Raw genomic sequence first — 20832 nt, 5'->3', positions numbered from 1 at the left:
ATTTGCTTGCGACATGGAAACTGGACTGAACAACACGCCTTTCCTTTTGTCCTCGTTTAAGGAAAATAAAGGGCTTGTTGCTGTGAACGTGAATCATATTCTAAACTTGAAGAAAAGTTTTTTAGTTGTGAATAATAAATAAAAAAACACTTTATCTAGTCAATGATTGTACGTGTTGAAGGAGGAACACTGTCGGGGGGGAAAAACACTCGCCATCAGGTAAAAATCTCGAGGGATGCATGTTATTACAAATATGTAAGATTGTAACCACGTTGATATAAAAGCATATGTAGATAATAATCGAAAATAATAATAATGTTAATTATTATAATAAATGTAATAATAATAATAACAGAGGTTGAAAAAGTTTTGTTTTGAATGCATTTGCAGATTGGCTTTTCTAACCAAAATGTATTAAAGAATTTTGATCAACAGAGTTACAGTAAATAATCTCATTAATAGGTCAAACAGCTGCGCTGCTGTCATTTGCTCTGACAGCCCAAACATGCTTTGGAATGAATGAGACCACTGAAATTTGCCTCTTTTTTTTTTTTTTTTTTTTAAGAATACCAAATCACATTGACTGCTTGATTTAGCTATTTTACATGTATACTAGTACAATTTTATTTTAATTTTTTTTTGTATCAATAAAGATATTTTAATCATTACTCACGAAACTGTGCAGGGTCACATCACATTTCGTTCAAATGAGCTGCTATAAGAACACAAGAGGCAGTGGCTTTAAACCACAAAAAAAATGAAAAGGGGAAAAACTTTTACATTTACCGCGGAAAATGAGTAATATGTTACGTTCTGAATACACTTTTTAATTTCAACAATGAGCAGGAACAGCGACTACAGAAAAGTAGGTTAAGGCTTTGAGAAATCTGCTTACATGCTGAAGCACCTGATAGGATGGTGAGAAATCAACATTTGATTGGCTAATGGCTCTCTAAATAATGTGTTCAAATAATCCTGTTTTTTTTTTCCTTCCATAACGCGGAACTTTATTTTAGCGTGGTGGTTCAAATTTATGAACAGTCTGTGCACTTTATCTGTGCATAAATCAAACCTAAAGAACCGTCACAGAATAGACAACACTATTCTATTATATTCTTTTCTATTCTATTCTATTCTATTCTATTCTATTCTATTCTATTCTAACAGATATAATAGAATATCCATTTGGTTGTGATTTAAACTTTACTGACTGATCATTAAAGCACGCATGATGGATATGTGCCACATTTTACAATCAGAACCTCCCGTGCGTTTTCTGGGGGATAATCTTACGGATTCATCTCTGCAAGAAAGAGTCTATTTAACCGTATTCAAATAACAGTTGGTAAGAACACGTCAAAGCTTCAGCATATTCCTTCATCTGTTGACTGTGGAGGTTAGGAGGAGGGATCTAAAGTAAGAGCAAGGTCTTAAGTAGAAGAAGCCCATAGCTCAAAGACAACCTTGGCAAGCGAAACTATTTTCACGAACCCAGGCACGCACGAGGTCGAGGCAGCGGTCACTTCTCGGGGCCTGCATACTACATTTCATGAATGTTGTGAGTTTTGTCCTATTTTTAAACATGGTGATGAAATTTAGAATTCGCATTTATGAATTACATGATGATATAATATAAAAAAACAATTAATAATTTGACAAATTAACTGTATTTACTTTTCTGGATAAAAAGTAAGTTGCATTGCAAGTGCACTTAGTGCGCATCGGTGCGATTTATATTTCAAATGCATCATGCTGAGCGTGCATCTACACTGAAGGAAAGTATACATTTCAGTCAGCACAAACAACTTTTGTTCATTTTGTAAAGAAATACTTTTAACAAAATCCACACAGAGAACATATTGTTTAAAAAGTGCATATCCTTACAGATATCCCACAAAGGTTCCCGTATCATTCGTTTTTGCTTGAGCGGAGTCTTCAACTTCACTTGTTTTGTATTCCTCTAAATCCAGCGGACTGCTCTTATTGGTAGGTGCGAGCGTTACATCACTATGATTATGACGCGCCGTCTTCCTGCTTCCTTCAGCCGCGTCTTAAAGTGAATCTTGTTGGTTCGAGCGCGCGCTCTCAGCCTCCTCCTGGCCGCGTGCGCTGAGACATACAGTTTTCATGCAGAGAGAGGAGCGGCGCACAAGAGCTCTTTCTCTATCTCACTCTCTTCGCTCTCGCTTGTCCCGAGAAATTACAATATTCATCACGGGGCGAACAACCCTCTGTATTCTCTGTTACACTATCGCGAAGAAGCTCAATTCGCTCTCATCTTCAGAGTAAGTAACCTTGTCATTTGCGCTCGCGCTGAGTTTTGTTCTACTACTGGTGACTTTTCATGTGATGCGCTGTATCGCTTTATCCCTCACGCTCTTCGGTTGCTATTTTTTTTTAACTTTATCATAAATTTGCATCATTTTGGAGGGGTTGCATCCCTATGTTTTCCGTAAAGTAAGTATAAATACGCTCTTGTAATATCGCTTGTAGACTTTGGAGAGGTGACGCGAAACATTTGCCTTCAGCCTGAACTTGCCGTTTCTTCTTCGTAATAGGACAGTCTATCTTTTCTGAGGTTTATGTAGTTTTAACATTTTGTGTATCTTTATTATTTCATTTGCTTTTTGTCAGTCGTCTGTTGTTTTTATGCCAATAACAAATTTCCTTGTGATTTACATAGATGCGCTCGCCGAATTTACGTTATCTCGTAAATGAAAGGTTTCAGATAGAAAAGGGGGTTTGCAGCCAGCGGTTTCATGTGAGAATCTCTTAAGTTTCACAAAAAAACTATTATTCTCTAGTTGTTTAGAAAGCCTCGTTATACTGCTTTAAAGAGCCGAGAGACAACAATAGTGAACTGAAGAACCTATAGCCTAATGTAGCCTAATATCAAGAACTTTAAAAACAAATCTCCAAATAGCCAAACTGACAACTTAAAAAAAGGTTCTTGATAAGAAGGTGGCTTTTTTCTGAAACTAAGGTGTTACAAAGAACCTTTGACTAACCTTTATTTTTACAAGCGTAAGCTTATACTGAGCCTCTGACTTTTACTGCCACTCCGGCTTGACGCGTTAGGCTACTTCATCATCATCATCATCGTTTTCTGACGTGAAAGCCAGATACATCAAAGCTTTGCTTCAGTTTACGGGTACATCAAAATCAAATGTTTAGGAGTGAGCTGCCGACGTATATACAGCCGTAAAGTCTGTTTTAAGTGTTAAGTGTCAAAATGAACTATTTATATAATATGAGGAGCAGTACATTACTCTGTTCCTCTAAGGCAGAATTTTCAATCAGGGCTCTGTGGAGAAAAAATATAGCCTTTAAATGTGTCTGCTGAAAAGTTATTTTACAGTGTTACTTATCAAGTCTAGCCTTGTTAGGGGTCTCTGGGTTTGCTGAGAGAACGAGTGGGGGGTCCTTGGGTCTTTAATGGTTCAAAACTGCGATTTCCAAAAACTTGCACAAATGTCTTGGTTAACACATCAACTGCGTTTTCCGAATCGTGTGTTCACATAAATATGTAATTGAATTAGTTCTATTTTCTTTCTATCACAGCTTTGTTGGTTTTAAGTTGAACAGCTTTAAATATTTGGAGAGCTGCGCATAGGACGCAATGGCCGTATGAGGTGAAAGACATCTAAAACGAACAGATTTTGTTGCCTTGTTGTCTTGACTTGTCAGATGTCTATATTTAGTGACAGCAAATGCAGTGTATATCCGCTCTATTTCGTATCTTAAATGTAAACTTCTGACAATGTTAATCGGTGCGTATTGAAGAACAATTAATTAAAGTTATACATGTTGGTATATGTCACACAATATTAGATATTTATTCTAAGTATTTGCAAACGACTAGTTGTCAAATGGCCGTGCTGTTCAATATGAATACAATATCACATTATATTATTAGAGTTATTATTTTCTTGATAACATTTTTAGAGGAAGTAGTCGCGTTATTAATTATCTGTTAAGCAAACTGTGCACTTTAGTCATGCTCAGTGCGAGATTAAATAGTCTATTTACGGTGCGTTAATGAGCAGTGCAACATATTTGCTTTTTTATTATGTACGGAGAACTCCAACTTTTTATCATCTGATTTGAGCGACATGAATAATGTTGGGCAATCTTAAATCACCGTCAACAAACTTGTAAAACGTGCAAGCCTTTATTACACTGCATTATCCACAAAAAGGGTTTGCTTTAAATTCATTTGATCAACAACAAACCAATTGTTTTGGAAACCCAGAATTAAATTAATGTGGTGTATTATACTTGTTGTATTAGGATTTTTTTTCTTTCAATTAGATGGGGGATATAAGTGCCTGCTAATCTCCAAAAGATAATATTAAGGGCTAAGTGTCTTTGCAAATATCAGCTGTAACTGTTTTACTGACAAAAAACAAGGGTACTTCAAAACTTACCAAAGTGAACAAAGCCTGCAAGTTGGCTATGTATGTGCGCACAATAGTGGCAGGGCATGTCTGGCTAAACACAGCAGTATGATTTTTTACTTGTTCTTTGCAGATTTACACAAATTTAAGTATAACTTTTTTTTTCTTTTTTTTTTCTTTTTTTTGAGAAAACAATTTTCAATTGACAACTTTGTAACTGATCCTAATTATATATTATTTGCTGTTAATCTCTTTTGTCCATTTTTATTGAATATATTGTACCAACTTCAAGCATTTTTATTGCATTGTGTGTTGTTCTTTAAGACATTAGACTATTTCAAATTGCATTGCAGGATTGAGTACAAGAAACTTAAAGAAAATTATTCATCAGTCCTTTCTTTTTGGCTAGGTTCCCAGGGTTCTCGAGCTGTGCCCAGCTGACAGGCTTTCAAAAATGGCACAATAACTGTTCCAGTGATGCCTGACCATGACAGCACATCCCTCTTAAGCAGACAAACCAAGAGACGAAGAGTTGACATAGGAGTGAAGAGGACTGTTGGGCAAACATCTGTGGTTTTTACCCGCACAAAAGCAACCTTTTTTAGTGCCATGAATCCCCACGGTTCCGAGCAAGATGTTGAGTGTTCAGTGGTGCAGCACGCAGACGGCGAGAAGTCCAACGTGCTTCGCAAGCTGTTGAAGAGGGCGAACTCTTACGAAGACGCTATGATGCCCTTTCCGGGGGCAACTATCATCTCCCAGCTTCTGAAAAACAATTTGACCAAAAATGGAGGCAGTGAGCCTAATTTCCAGGGAAGTGGCCTCTCGAGCACCGGTTCAGAGATCCAGCAGGAGGACGCTTGCAGCAACTCCTCGCGGGGCAGCCCTCAGGAGTGCCTTTCACCATTCAACAGGCCCTCGATGACCCAATTTGAAATGGAGAGGCTTACAGATGAGCATCTTAGGGCCAAACGAGCCCGGGTGGAAAACATCATCCGTGGGATGAGCCATTCTCCAAGCGTCACGCTCCGTGCAGGTGATAACGAGCGCGAGGGGGCAGCCCAGCCCTCGAGTCCTCGTGAGAACTACCGGGAAAACAAGCGCAAGCAGAAACTGCCACAGCAGCAGCAGCAGAGTTTCCAGCAACTCGTCTCTGCCCGCAAAGAGCAGAAACACGAGGAACGCCGGCAACTGAAACTACAGCTAGAGGACATGCAGAAGCAGCTCCGGCAACTGCAAGAGAAGTTCTACCAGATTTATGACAGCACTGACTCTGAAAATGATGAAGATGGAAACATCTCTGAAGACAGCATGCGTTCTGATGGAATGGACAATCGTGCCCACGACTCGGTCCCAGATCGCTCCGACAACGAGATGTCTGACCTGGATCCAGGGCACTTCTTGGATCGAGCACGCGCACTTATTCGGGAGCAGAACATGATGGCGGAGGGGGACAAACCCAAGCGTGATGGGTCACGAGGAAAGAGCCAGGGACCAACCTCCATGCATGCAGAGGGCAAACAGCTAGCAGAGACGCTAAAACAAGAGCTCAATACAGCAATGTCCCAGGTAGTGGACACCGTGGTGAAGGTCTTTGCCAAGCCTCCACGCCCAGTTCCTCAGGTTTTCCCACCCCTGCAGATGCCCCCTGATCGTTTCGCAGTCAATGGAGAAAACCCAAACTTCCATACTGCCAACCAGCGCTTGCAATGTTTCGGTGATGTCATCATTCCTAATCCCCTGGACACTTTTGCTAGTATGCAGGTGCACAACTCGAATGACCAAACGGAGGCCCTGCCTTTGGTAGTGAGAAAGAACTCTTCAGATCAGACTGGGTCTCTTCCCACACCTGGGGGTCACCACCACCATTCCCTGCACCCCTCACCCTTATCTTCCGCAATGGGCTTTAGTCCTCCCTCTTTCCGCCATCCTTTCCCCCTTCCTCTAATGGGCTACCCTTTCCAGAGCCCCTTAGGTGGCCCAACAGGGCATTACCCAGGAAAGGATAGGTCTTCTCCCGAGTCTCTGGATTTGTCCAGAGAGACCACCAGCCTACGGACCAAGATGTCGTCCAACCACCTCAGCCACCATCGTTCCATGTCACCAACACACCCAGGGAATGAAGGCTTGTCCTTGTCCCTCATCAAGTCAGAGTGCGGAGACCTTCAGGACATGTCTGACATCTCCCCATATTCAGGAAGTACAATATCCTTTCAAACAAGAGAAAAGCATATTTTGATTGTTGTATTTTATTTGCTTAGATCAAAAGAATTAGACAGTTCTGGTGAGGGTGCGGCTTAAATAACATATGAATGACAGACAGATCTTAAAAGACATAAACTTAATTTCAATGAATCTCCATTAATCGGCACATTCAAGACCAGTGTTCCTCTAGTAGTCTGAAGATTAAAAAGACCTCAGTGGATGGAGGCTTTTAAGTGTGCGCTATATGGAGAAGTGCTGAAAGGCCCCGCCGTGGCTAAGATACCTCCCATCTTCTCTGTTCTCACACTATCACAGGGAGACTCACAATAAAACCCCCTCTTTCATCACAGCGCATGCAAGACTTTGTACATAAATGCTCAAAGCAAATCATATTTCAAAGCCAGGAAGTAAAAGGACAAGTGGGATCCTTTGCTTAGAGGCCCTAGAAAGTTGTGTTAGAAGGATGGTAAAAGATCTCTGTCAGTGAAGGAGCACCTCATTTAGGAGGATTTGTGCTCATTTAGTGTCAAGGGAAAGCAACAAGAGTAATAACGTCCCTATACTGTTGAGCTTTGTCATTTTAAAAATTAATTCTCCCTCATAGTTGCTTTTATTTCATATAATATGTGATCTCATGAAACAACAAAGCCTATTTCTTATGAACACCACCAGCTTGCTTTAGGTAAAGGTACACTGATAGCTGTTGCCTGGCAGTAGGTCTTTTCTTTTTTATCCTGTTTCACTGGCGTGAACAGGTGTTAGCAGGTAGCTGCTTTTCTTTCACCCCTTCCCCTCTTTTTAACCTTTTGCCAAATGCCTACTAGGTCTTAGATAAGCTTTAAATTAAGAAAGTCAAATGTTTCATACAATTTGATGTAAAGTGTTTTTTTTTTATCAAACAGTAACTTTTGAAGTTTCAAATGAAATTATTTAATTTACTAATTCAATTATATATTTTTTTTAATTAATTGGCAAAATAATTCATCCTAACGATGCAAAGAGAAACGGCATCCCATGCAGGGATGCACTCTTCACCTCAGAGGGAGTCTATTATTTCTGTAAGTATACTTGCACACCTGCACAGTTGGGACCTGAACAACAACATCTCAATATTTGCAAAATAGGGTGTTTAATCAAATATGAATTTCTATTCAAATTTGAGAAGAAACAAGCAGCCAATTATCTTCAGCCATGGGCAGCATGATCTTCCTTGTCACGTGCTCTCTTTGCATCTCAAGAAAAATAGCCTTGTTCAGTTTCCCCCATCATTTGCATATAGAGAGACCGAACAGCTCTGGCACAGGGCTGTTGTAAGAATGGGGTGGGGGTGGGTGGCAGGTGAAGCCAGTTTGCATGTCTAATATAGTAGACGAGGACAGAGGTTCATGGTTGCGTTAGCTCCATGCTCAAGTGCTGAGCCAGCTATTGCTCACAGAATCAGGTTTCATCAATTAAAGCGAAGCAAAGAAAACGTGCACTATGAAGACATCGCTCAGATCACTTTTCAAACTCGGTTGCCAAAGTGGTTTAATAAAAGACCTTCTCGATTTCAAAATCACTCTGCTGGTGGAATGACAAAATTTGAGTCCTTTCTGATTTATACATTTATATGTCAAAAGATTGTTGCAAAGCACTTCATCAAAGTAATTTTTTTTTTTTTTTTCAGCTGACAATCTGAAAACGCTTCCTATTCTTTTTTTCTAAGCAAGAGCTAAAGTCTCAGCTGTAGTACATTTGTTGCTCTAATCTTTCATATTGCTGAACAGATGTCTAGCATTAATTTATGGATTTAGCATCCCTATGTTCTTTTTCCTTCCTTTCTCTCCTTACACCTGGCTGTTGGATCACATTTCACTAGTTATTATCTCCCTTACATGCAACATGCTTAATACAAAACCAGACCTAAAAAAGCCTGATGATGCAGTGCATCTATGGTGGCGTTGTTTATGTAGTATCTCATTTGGCTATAAACCACAGCTGCCTCATTTTTCTCCTCCCCTGAAATACTTCATATTCATGTTTGCATTATGTCCTTCATTCATGTTGACTATGGCCCGGCTTGTCTTACACTGAGTGGGCCGGTGTTTACTCTATCTATTTTGTCATTTCGCATATTTACGTATCCTAGAAACGGCTGTATTTTTCTTGGAAGCCAGGTCTACTTGTAGGAAATGTGCGTTCGCTGAGTCAAGCCCCGTCGAGTCATCCTCGACACATTGTTCCCAAGATCTGCGACGGTTTGTTTTATTTAAAAGTGGATGTCTTGAATGTTAATGGCACTGAGTATTGATATACCTGGGATTTATGAATGTTGTTAACAGAGCAGAGACAGAGCAGTAAGAACTGATATGATGGTCGCTCTGTAAATACTGCAAAGAGATTGAACAGTGGCAAACGATTCAGTTCTCAACTGCTAACACTTCCTCACCGCTTTTTATCTGCGATGCCCATTAGATTAAAGAGCATCTCAATGTGATTAAACTCTTGAAAAAAAAATCTATGAAGGTGTTTACCAGCCCTCTATTTCCAGACTCCAAAACGGCCTTTTATTCGCTCCATTTCATGAAGATGCACTTTTGAGAAGCGGCCTCGCTGCCTGGGCTTTGCCCTTCTCTTAGTTTTTAAATGAGCCTTTAGGTCCTTGAAAAATCTGACTTGTTGTGAAAAAGACAGCTTAACTCTCTCTCTCCCTCCCTCGCTGTCATTCACTGCTGTTATTTGCTGTATGCATTATGACAGATGGTAGGAAAGAGAGTAATGCTCTTTTGGTCTTCCCTATCAGCCTAATGGAGGTCACCTAGGGTTCTCCTCCTCTCTTGGCAGAAGGAACACGCCAATCTACATACACACTATCATTAGAGAGGCTCAACATTGCAAATAGCAGACTGTCCATTTTTTTGTAGTTTCTTACATGTAGATGCATTTACTGTTACTTTTGTAAGTTGCAACATTTATTGTCGCGACTGTTCCAGCGCTTAGTGTTTTACATAACAGACACAGTGAAGTACTGTATTCAGTGCGAGCTGCCATGACGGTGCCATGCTTTATAGTGAAGGGGGGGTAGAGTGGTGAGCCTCTTAATTGACCTTGTGGGGGCCCATTGATTTAGCCCCACATGCATCTTCATTTTTGATAAATTATAAAGCCGTTAATTTGCAGAGGAAATGGCTGGGCCAGTCTGGAGCGCAGATGTGGCTAAAGCCGGCCTAACTGGCAGAGCGGGGGCCGTGCCAGGAGGCTCAGGGTGGAGGGTTGGGGGTTGGGGCTAATTGTAATGGGTAGATGGCTCTGGTTAGCCACGGTCTCTCCTGGGACCCCCCTCAGCTGCCCTCTGTTTACCAATCTAGAGGGCAGTGCCACCTCCAGATAAATAGCGTTTTTATTGGGATAAGCAGACGTTTATTGACTTGCGATTCTACATTGACTGGAACTCTGTAGGTGTTAATATGCAGTCGTCAGAAAACTGAAATAATTAAGGATATTTTGCTACAGTGTAATTATTAGTCTTGTGGTAAATATAAAATACATAAGGGAAGCTGATTTTATTGGGGAACTTAACCTTTTTTTTTTTTACATTATATTTATCTATTGTTTTAGTTTATTTAATTTTATGCTCATCATAAATGGGATTTATTGTCTTTGTTTGATGAATAAAATAATTACACTTTAAAAAATTTTCCCTAACCTTCAAATTTCAAATCCAAGAGGGGCTTTCTCCGAACCATCTGAAGAAGGCCAAGCTGATGTTCTTCTACACACGCTACCCCAGCTCCAACATGCTGAAGATGTTCTTCTCAGACGTGAAGGTGAGCTCGCCGTTGACCGTTAACTATGCCGTGTGAAGTAGCACTGTCCCATTAGTCCAGATGGGTCCCAAACAGACGGCCAGCTCCCCCACCCCTCCACCCCCCAATTAAAATAACTGGCCTTAATCTCCTAGAAGAGAACAACATGGCATAGCACAAGTCCCACTTTCCCTTTTACTCACTTACGCTTTCATTTAAAACACTGATCATGAGAGTACTTTTTAAAAAAAAATCTTTTATTCTGTCGCGTCACTGCTGGTTAGCGAGCACAGACAACTATTCTCTGTCTCTGTTAACTTGTCGGACGATAATTTCCTAGAGTTCCCATTCCCAACTGATCTGTGGAAGTGGGAGGCAGAGGGTGATAAGAGCTGAGAAAATTAGAGGTTCGGCAGAAATGAACAAGCGAAAGCGGGAGGGGATGGAGAGGAGGAGGGAGACAACAAACAAAATGGAGCACAACAACACAAACAAAACAATGGCACCAATTGTCTTTTATTTACAACTTAATTTGTTGTTGATGCGTCATACAGGGAGCATACGGAGGAGAAATAATGTGACAGATTCAGGCCACATTATTTAAATGAGGAGAGCAGGGTCCTCTCACTCCCAGCTGCCCCTGTGCCGGGTCCAGGGTGACCACCTCATCCTCACACACATGCTTCTGTTGCATCCATCTAAATCTGCCAGCAGCTTAATACTCATGAGTACGTACTGCCATTCATCGCTCGCTGTTAGCGCTTATGCTCCAGTAGGAAATCATATAATTTAATGTCTCGAAAATACTTTCAATGTAATATTCAGAGAAAGCGGATTTATTTTTTAAATAACAGGTTTTTTTTTAGTTTATTCAAGTCCATTCTGATTTCAGTGAAAACCCAAACACTTCTCCTAATTCATTTATTTTGTACCTTAATTTTGAGACACAAAAGAGAAAGTTTATCAAAACCTTAAATTAAAGACGGCCCAATTACAATTCCCCCTTCAGACAAGGCTGTGAAAATTCTGTACACGTTAAATTAACATTTTCCAAAACAAGGTCAGTGTCCTGGGAGAGATGGTTTTCAGGGCTGCTTAAGCTGAAGGGAACAATGGGTGGCATGTGTTTGTTGGATCAACTAGTATGTATGTAAGGGAATTAAGCATAAATTACTGACTAATTACGGCTGTATAAGCCTACGAAAGTTACATGAATTAGTGATTAAAGACGTTTAGGCACCATAATGATGGGATCTAAATAGGAAATAATGACTGTGGGAAATAGGTTGATTTGACAACTGTTTTACCTAAATTGTCTGTAATCGGATAATAAAAAAAAAAAAACATTCTGCCTTTGTACTAGAGCAACTATTTAATCACTTAGTTGTACACAAATTTAGAATTAACTCTCTCTTTTTGGAAAATATTTTTTCTTTTACAAATGAATGGCTAAAATGATGTGCTACATTAATGGTGACTTGTATATTTGTAATAAAATGCAATCAAGATGTTTAAGACAAATCAATTAAAAAACTCTGAAAACGTAAATAATAATAGTAATAATGATAATAATAATATTTTTTTATTATGAAAGCAATTATATATGTACAGTCAAGGCTGTAAAGTTCAATTGTAAATGTATTATGGCAAAGATAATTTGAATGATATCATACTTTTACCATGATGGTGGTGATGATGATGATAGATTGTAGCTCAGTCAGGAAGAGGAAGCTGCTTTTTTACAGGGTGTGCGCACCACTTGTGACTTCACGGAGTGAGCCAGTAGTCATAAAGAGATTAATACAGCCTTCCTTCACAGGAAAGCAACAGGAAACTGTGACAATCCAGTGATTGGAGTTCTTATGTAATGGATAATACCTTTGTACCTCCTCAGTATCTCTTTTTCGCAGTTGTTCCTTGAACTGTGATCATATTTGCCACACAAAGTATTATAGAACACAGGGTCATTATCCTAATGTGATGTACTGCCAAACCTTGTTCATCCTTTACACCTCTCTCGCCCCCTCTATTTCTTCCCATTTTAATCTGCATAGATCTCATATGGCATATTCACATCACTTTGCGCATGGAGAGGTGGTCCACTGGCTTGGTTACCGTAGACTTTGAGGGCTAAATAAGAAGGGGTCAAAGGTTAAGAGGAGTATTAGCAGGACGATGGTGTGACACTGATTATGAGCAGTCAAAGCAAGTATGAGCGGGGGTTATGTCACCCTGTAAGGGTTGAGGCGTATACGTTTCAGCAGGACAGCTCCAGTAAGGTCAACCATAGGTCAGGGAAATTATTTTAGCTGCTCAGGCTTTGTCACCCGGCTGCCTGACTGCCTTTAAACATACAGCATACCATGTACCATTAACAGCTGAATATCAAGTAACCTACTGGGGCACTTAGCTTACTTCCCTCTATAGAGCTCGACTTTTCCCAGATTCACAATCTAAGTGCATGCTGTGTGTGTGTGGTGGGGGGGGGAGTCTTAAAATGCACAGACCCCCGTATAAGTAGCGTCCCCACCAAGCATGTGTGAAAGCCTGTATTGTCCATGTTTAACAGAGGAAACGTGCGGAGTGACAGGTCAAGTCTTCCCCCGGTGTCTTGGAAAGAGCGGATCTCTGTCACCAGAGGAATAATCTTTCACAGTCCCGTGAGCAAGAGTGTGTGAAATGTTCTCGCTCCCGTACGTACACCCTTGTTCTCTGAGTCAACTGCTGCCCGGACACATTACAGGCGTCAGACTGATTTGTTTTATGAATCTTTTGAGCGTGCTCATTGGATATATAAGGTTTTTTTTTTTTTTTTGTGGGGGTAGAGAATAACAGGATGAGGTGTCCCATGGGAAGCATTGCATTTTGTGTTCTTAGAACAGCACTGGAAATGATGTCCAGAATAATAGGTTTTATGAAACTAGTGTTTGTGTGTGTGCGGATTTTGCACACATACGCAGAAGCCTCTTGCTGATTTAAGAGTGGACTGTGATTGCAACTAAATGTTGTCTAGTAAAGTTACTTTTAACCTTTATTTAAGATAATTTATTAAATAAATATTTATATCTGAAATTTGAATTTATAAAAAAAAGTAATATATATTAAAATACAACATAATAGCAACATCAATAATAATTAATTAATTATAATTAATAAAATCCAAACAAAATGGGTACTGAAAATATATGTATATGTACACTTGAAATTGAAAAAGACCTTTGAAAAGTTACTTGTCCATTTAAGAATGACTTGCGTGAATACCAACACATCTCACTTTCTCTCCCACAATCCCACTAAGAAAAATGATTGCGTTTGCAAGTGTTTTTTTTTCATGCCACGATGTATCATTTAATGTTTTGTTCGGTGCATGTGGTGGCTAAGAGCTGAGAGAGCTAGACTGGTTATTTTCGTTTGACAAGCAGATGACATGATCCTTAATTGCTGAGTTGTCACGTTCCAGCAACGTGGCTCCATTGTCCCCCGAATCTCTGGTATTTCTATTGGGCAACAATGCTTTTTAAATCTCCCTTTATACAGCGCTGCCAAACGATGTCATGCGGACTTACTTTTCTGCGCTCTCCATTATGTCATCCACTAGCCATTCTAGAAAAAAATTCCCCCCTCTCTCGCCTTTTATCCGTCTCTTCTGCAAGCCCCACTCATATGAGACAATGTCTTATGACAATAGAAGAGCCTAATCTCCATGTCAAAGCAATTTTCATTCCCCAGTGAGCAGTCTGCTATCATTTTGTAATGTTTTGTTTCTTATTCTAAAAGAATTAAGGGGGTGGTGGGGGGGCCGGAGTAAGTCGTCACGGGGGCCGGGGTTCTTATCTCAGTGTCTGGAAATTTGGACAGTGCATTTCGCTCCGCAGATAAAGTGGAAAAAAGAAGGCCCTCGAGTTCAGTAGATCCTAATAGGTTTAACGTCTATTGAAACGGGGGTAAGCGAGAGATCAGATAGCCTTGCTTCTTTGGTTGTTCTTTTTTTCGCCTCTTTTTTTCTTTTCAAACCCCTGTTCTCGCTCGCTGTTAGGCTGAATGAAGGCAGAGGCGACACACAGGCCAAATGTATAATTCCTAGATAGGTTAAGTACATGTTTGAACTTCTGCAGACTGATGCCTCGGGATGACGACTTAATCATTTTCTGCTGAATTATGGGAGAAGAACCCTGGCGGTGGCGCAGTAATTATGCTCTCGGCTGGCCTTTTGGGGAAACCTATCAGCCTGTCGTGGCTTCTGACTCTTTCTCCGACTCGGATTCCCCGCTATGAATTCTCATTCACATCATTATCTTAAATTTGCAAGCATGGAGACAAGTTTCTACACGGTAATTACATCTACCCTCGGAAAACACGGCCGCCCTCCCCCCTCTTTGTTCCTTGTCCTTCCTCTTTTTTCTCCTCATGCTCGATCTCTCTCTCTCCTCAGCTGTCATCTAAACAGAGGCCTGCATGTTCTCATGGCCACAGATAGATAAGTGCTCGCTGTTGATTTTTGATTAATGCTCTTTGAGGGTATGGAAGGGGAGGCAAAGGCAATGAAGGCTTGATGAACACCCGTAATGACAAAAGGCAGGAGGCTGCGTGTCAGAGCAGCCAACAGAAAGCCCGTCAGATTTATAGCTTTTAACTTGGCTACATTCAACTCAGCTGTCCTGTACATTCACACTCTTGGCAGACACAGCTTTTACGCGCACGCACACACACATCAACACACACGTAGCTGAACACACAGAAAGTACCAAAGGCTGTCGCACAGGTCATTTGCTGAGGTCATGGGGCAAGTACACAGGGCAAACGGAGCACTGTGTATTTACTGATCGAGGATCAGGCGCTCCAAATATAGCTTCCACAACAGTGTACGAGGGCCAGCTTTGAGTTACTGAGCTATTCAACTAGAGCAGAACTTTTTATTTCATTTTGATTTCTTAACTCAGTTTCACTTCACTCGGTTTTTAATGTGGGGAAAAGACCTGGGGCTTGTCAGAATTAACTTTGCTACCTGATATGTAAATTTGCCGTCACTGCATTATGGGCTATTGACACAATTATAATTTCATCTACTCAACCCTGAACTGTTTGCATTTGCGCACAACAGCAAATATCCCAACCGACCGTGTAAGCCTTGTTGGGAAAAAAAAACACCCCACTGACCAATCTTTCTCAGCTACGGGGTTTGTTTGCTTACCCATCATCCTCAAGGACAATGTGAAGTAAACACGTTTGTAGAAACAAATGTCTTATCTGTTGTTCTGACATTTAAGGGTCTCACTGGCTAACCAGATTAGAGGTTAGTCACACCTGATTTTTTAGTTTTCAGAAAACACAGACCAAAGATTGAAGAAAATTGAAGAAAAAAAAGAAATGCATAATTTAAAAAAACATATTTTAGCATTAATAATAATAATAATATTTATATTATTTATTTTTCTTGTGATAACATACATATAAATAGCTTGTGTTTCAGGGTCACGAAAACACATATCAGCAATTACCAAAAAATCCTTTTTAATAAAAAAAAAAACCTTTACACTTTAAAAAAAGCACAAAGGCACTCTTTAAATATGAAAATGAATTTCTCTGTGCTGGACCGATCTCACAAAAGTAACAAATCTTACAAAAAGTGTTTCTCTTTTTTCCCCTCTCTCTCTCTCTCATAGTTCAACCGCTGCATCACATCACAGCTGATCAAGTGGTTCAGTAACTTCCGTGAGTTTTACTACATCCAGATGGAGAAATTTGCTCGGCAGTCCATCAACGACGGTGTGACAGGGGTAGAAGAGCTGAGCGTGAGCCGGGACTGCGAGCTTTTCCGCGCTCTCAACATGCACTACAACAAGGCCAACGACTTTGAGGTGAGCCTTCGTCCGTTCCGTTTGTTTCACACTACTAAGCAACTGCATTCACCTTATCAGGCCACACTGTATTACGAGGTGAGATTCAAGCAGTGATGCATAAGGTATTACTTTGAATCCTTTCCGTTAATGTTAGCGCAGTTCAAAGCTTTAAAATTAATACAGCTAAATGATCTCTTTATATGATTAGACAATGAATGGCAAGCTGTTCATCCCGTAAGCCCCCCCCCCCTCCTCCCTCCCTCCTCGCCGTACTCCTGGGGTAAAGTGAACAAGAATTTTTCTCTTTTTTTTGGGGCTGAAACACAGTCATGCATCTGTCTGTTTGATGAGGCAAACAGGGAGCGATGCTTCAGGCCCAAGTGTCCTTGTCAAATACAATTTGCAGAGCTCACATTTACCGCTCAGCTCACTATCAATATCTGCCCACTGGGACTCTGGTCATTCAAACACTATCCTTACAACATCATCATCATTTAGCTGACTATTAGCAAAAAATCTGCCCCTGTTCGCCTCCCCCCTTTCATTTAGATCAGGTCAAAGACAAGGTTTATTGTGATTGCAGGTACAGAGAACCTGGCACACCACACCTTTCGTGACCAGGAAGATATTTAGGGACATGATCCCTATTTTCATATATAAATGCAAGATTTGCATGGCTGTGGAAGAAAGTGCAGGGCACCATGAATAAGACTGTTGTTGGTAGAGAAGTCGAACCGAGGGAGAGATTGTTTTGCATATCAAGAGCCACAAAGGCTGCACAGGTGTACAAGCAGGACCGCCTGAAAGACTTTCCCAAATGCTCATTTTCCATGCAAGGAAAACTCGATCTTTGATGCAAATTTCATCGCCCTAGTCTGTTCCTTTTTTTCTACCGGGCCGGCTCACGCCATGTCTTGTCTAGCATGCGGCGATATCCCACAGCAAGTCCGTGCCGCAGAGAGAGGTCACACAACCTTTGGCGGTGCAAAGGGACACTTCATGCTGAGGCTTTTTTTGTACTAAATTTTCTCTTCTCCACCTGTCAGACTGCGAGGCATGAAACTGGAACCCTCGCCGATTCAGCAAGTTGCTCTTTCTGCCAAATTTAGCATCATCAAAGTACCACCTTGCTAGCTCCTCCTGAATGAATATACCCTCTGTTGTGCTGATCGTTTGATGTTAATCTAGTCTGTCAATGTGCACCAGTAATGTGCTTCCTCCTCCTTTGAGACTTTCTTTTTTGTAGTTGGGCCCTGTCATTTCTCTCTCCCTCTCTTTCATTGCACTTCCTTTTCGCTGCCTTGTGTCTTTCATCCTCTTCGAATGTACTCACCCCTCACTTTCCCATTACAAACTTTTTAATGACATAATTGTCACATTCCTCATGGTGGATTGAGCAAAGGCCGTAATTAAAGGAGCTTCATTAATTGCCTTCAATGCACTTGTGTTGTTCTCACCAAGCTTGCTGTTTTCTTTCAAGTTGTTTATCCTTCATTCGGCTCCTCCTCCATCGTGCTGTCTCGATACACCATCATTTTTCTCCTAATTACTGCCCTGTTTGTCTTAGCTGGACAATGGCACAAATGAACACAATCAAGGACATTTGCATAGACACAGCTTATGATGTCCGGACCCTGAAAGGCTCCCCCCCAAAAAAGAGAGAATCCCCCTTTCTCGTCTTCTCTCCTAAACAGAGCTGCCAGCAATGTGGCAAGTGTTATCTCTTAGCTGAAGGGGTTTCTCTATGTACAAACCAGATATGATCATGCCTAACAGGCCTGCTTAACTGTTGTCTGGAAACATCATTTGTTTATTCTGCATAGGCTAATGGACACATTAGAATATATATTTTTTTAAAGGGGTTGTTCACTTAAGCATGAAAATTTGGTCATTATTTGCTAGGTCCTTCCAAACTATGCTGTTATTTTCTTTCCATGGAACTCAAAAGGAGGATTTCTTAAGGGTTTTCATACAGCTCTTTTCCAACAACTAGAGCTCATTCATATAATATAAAGAAGGCACCATAAAAGAGGTCCCTATGACGTGTGTGCTGTATTCAAAGTCTTTTGAAGTCATATGACAGCTCTGTGTGAGGAACAGACTGAATATAGGTTGTTATTTACAGAAAAATTGTAGCTATTAAACTATGAAATTTTGAAATGTTGACATGCCATTTTTGAAAAAATGAAGATCATCAGTGCATAATTTAATTCCTCAAATAAAGCCATTTTATGGCTTCTGAAGACTTTTTTGTTGTCTATTTTGGAACTTGACTGGCTTTATGGAAAAGAGCTGCATAAACATTTTTCTAAATTTCTTTCAGTGAGTGTGAAACATATTTGGTGAACAAATCCTTTAAAGTCTAAAAAAAGTTACAGAGCATTTAATCGTTCAAAGAAAGCGAACACCTGTTAAATCTCGCAGCACAGTTACGCATTGTTAGCCAAAGTGGCGTTTCCATGCCCTGTAATTGTGGCATCTGGTTCTCAGGAGCCGTCTTCACACTTACTGTATCACATCACAGGCACCATTGAAGAGTTCTAAGAGGGGTGGGGTCCACGGGCTCCACTGGGATAAGGAGACATTTTTATGACAGCTCTGGGAAGGTCTCATCTTTCGGCCACAAAATAGTTCAAGGCTCTTCTGTCAAACCCCCCTGAGTGTCCTCCCCCTCAACTTGCCCTAGACTCGCCTTGTCTTCAGTCCTTGTACCCTCCTCCCATGAACCGGCTGAGGAGAGCATAGAGAAGGCTTAGTCTCTTGCTCTCTTTCTTTGGTCCCTGTGATCTCTGAGCCTTTTTGAAAAATTGTTGGTGGCCATATACCCACAGCACACTCACACAGACCTCCTTTGACTTCAAGAGTTCTCGTCTTGGTATCTTTTGGCTATCAGGTGTCCGTGGCTATTATCATTCTGAGTGAATGAAACTTAGAGACTTTGTTTGTTTCCCACTCACATATTAGTTTTGTTTGTGTGGCGAAATTCCAAGGTTAAAAAGATACCGTTATAGTTGAGGGAATACTTAAAAGGTGAAGTGTGTAATTTCTGCGCCGCTAGCGTCAACAAACGGAACTGCAAAATTAATGACTTTAATTAACAAACTCTCCCCTCCTCTGCCATTGGTCGATCAAACAGATAGCCCCGCCCAAAATACACACCATTGGTTGAGCCAGTGTTGCTGTTGTAGGGCTGTGCAAGCAAACAGAGCCAAAGTGTTTATACTTTTAAGGGAAATCAGCATAATTATAAAGCTTACTTATTATTTCATATTAAGGTGGAATATTATATAAATACTTAAATAAGAATTCAAATATATATAAGATATAAGACAATAAGACAAATATAATGTAAATGGTGATATAAGACAATAAGACAAACACATAATGTAAATGATGCAATTTAAGATGCTCTAACCAGCAACACTCCCCCTTGAAAAAGATCAATTATCCAACATCCAACACGTCCCCCTCTTCTCCAGGTTTCTCTTCCCTTTTGTTTCTTCTCTCGTCTCCTCTTGTCCATGTCTGGTGTGACCTACCCCAAAGGCCTTCATTATTAATTGTCCTTTGGAGACAGGGAAAAGTTCAAAGACTGTGCGGATGGTCCCTTTACTGCGACCGTCTATTGTCTAACATTCATCTCCCTTTACCCTTGTTCCAGGAGTGTATTATCTCCCCTGCCTCATGAGAAAAGAAGGTTATCAATAAGAGCGTAGAGAGCTGCCATCGTGACTGCCAGGAGGTCCTGGCCTCCCAAGTCCACACACAGCTCCCCCACAGAGGGCTAGTTTACTGTTGTTTATCTTTGAGCTGCTAGCTTGTGCCACGCTACACTAGCACATCTTAGGATCAGGCTCTGGTTTCACTTCTTCCTCTCTGACCTCACACTGACCTGCGGTGTGGTCTGCCAGCTCACCTCACGCTTCCATTATAACGCCACTCAAAGCTACGGACGGTGCTACGAGATAGTGTGGATGTTAAAAGGATACATTAGGGAGGATTCAGCTTAATCTTAGTTGTAACCCCTATACATCTCATTTTCTTCCTGGGGAAAAACAAAAACGTGTAGCATTAAAAAAATAATTCTCTACAGGCTCTACCCTCTGTGCTCTGACAAGGAGGCTAAAGACCGCAGTCTCTAGCGTCAGTCGCTAGAGCGCCTCTTGAGATCAGGGGAGTGAGGTTTTACCTGCACAGCTCTCTTGACTAGCTGGCTTCCGTTAAACACATATAATGTTATTTAATGTTTAAATTAAATAAAAAAAAATGCTTCAGTTATGAGTTTAACATTTATCTCTTAATATTCAGAACAGTCTCAATATCAAAACCGAATTTGTTGTTGTGAATTTTAACCCGCATCTAATACGCAGCAAAAGTATATACAATATCCGCTCAAATGAAACCAAAGACAAAGTCAGACTTGGTGCCCCATTGTATGGCAAGCGCACATGCAGCTGGGATGGCACCCCTCACAATAAGTGTTCTGTGGTGAACCCTTAGCACGTCATGTGATATAAAGAGTCACTGTGGTCAGATGATGCAGACTATTGTCTTCAAGGGCTCTTGGTCACAATCATCTTCCTCTCTCTAATTAGATCATACTGT

The 20832-nt window shown here is 40.7% G+C and overlaps 1 protein-coding gene across 1 annotated transcript in view; it reads left to right on the top strand.

Moving 5' to 3' along the window:
• Window positions 1–630: 630 nt before the first annotated feature.
• The window catches only part of prox1a (prospero homeobox 1a), a 35284-nt gene continuing 15082 nt past the window's right edge, over window positions 631–20832 (top strand). Inside the window, exons 1-4 of the mRNA XM_079854402.1 lie at window positions 631–1558; window positions 4807–6604; window positions 10303–10408; window positions 16051–16245. Coding sequence (XP_079710528.1) covers window positions 4875–6604; window positions 10303–10408; window positions 16051–16245 — 2031 coding nt within the window. The 5' untranslated portion in view covers window positions 631–1558; window positions 4807–4874. The remainder of the gene's footprint in view (window positions 1559–4806; window positions 6605–10302; window positions 10409–16050; window positions 16246–20832) is intronic.

The sequence above is a fragment of the Squalius cephalus genome (assembly GCF_949319135.1).
Source record: "Squalius cephalus genome assembly, chromosome: 20".
NCBI classification, from domain to species: Eukaryota; Metazoa; Chordata; class Actinopteri; order Cypriniformes; family Leuciscidae; genus Squalius; species Squalius cephalus.
The sequence above is the reverse complement of the archived record's forward strand: the minus strand, read 5'-3'. Positions and strand labels throughout refer to the sequence as shown.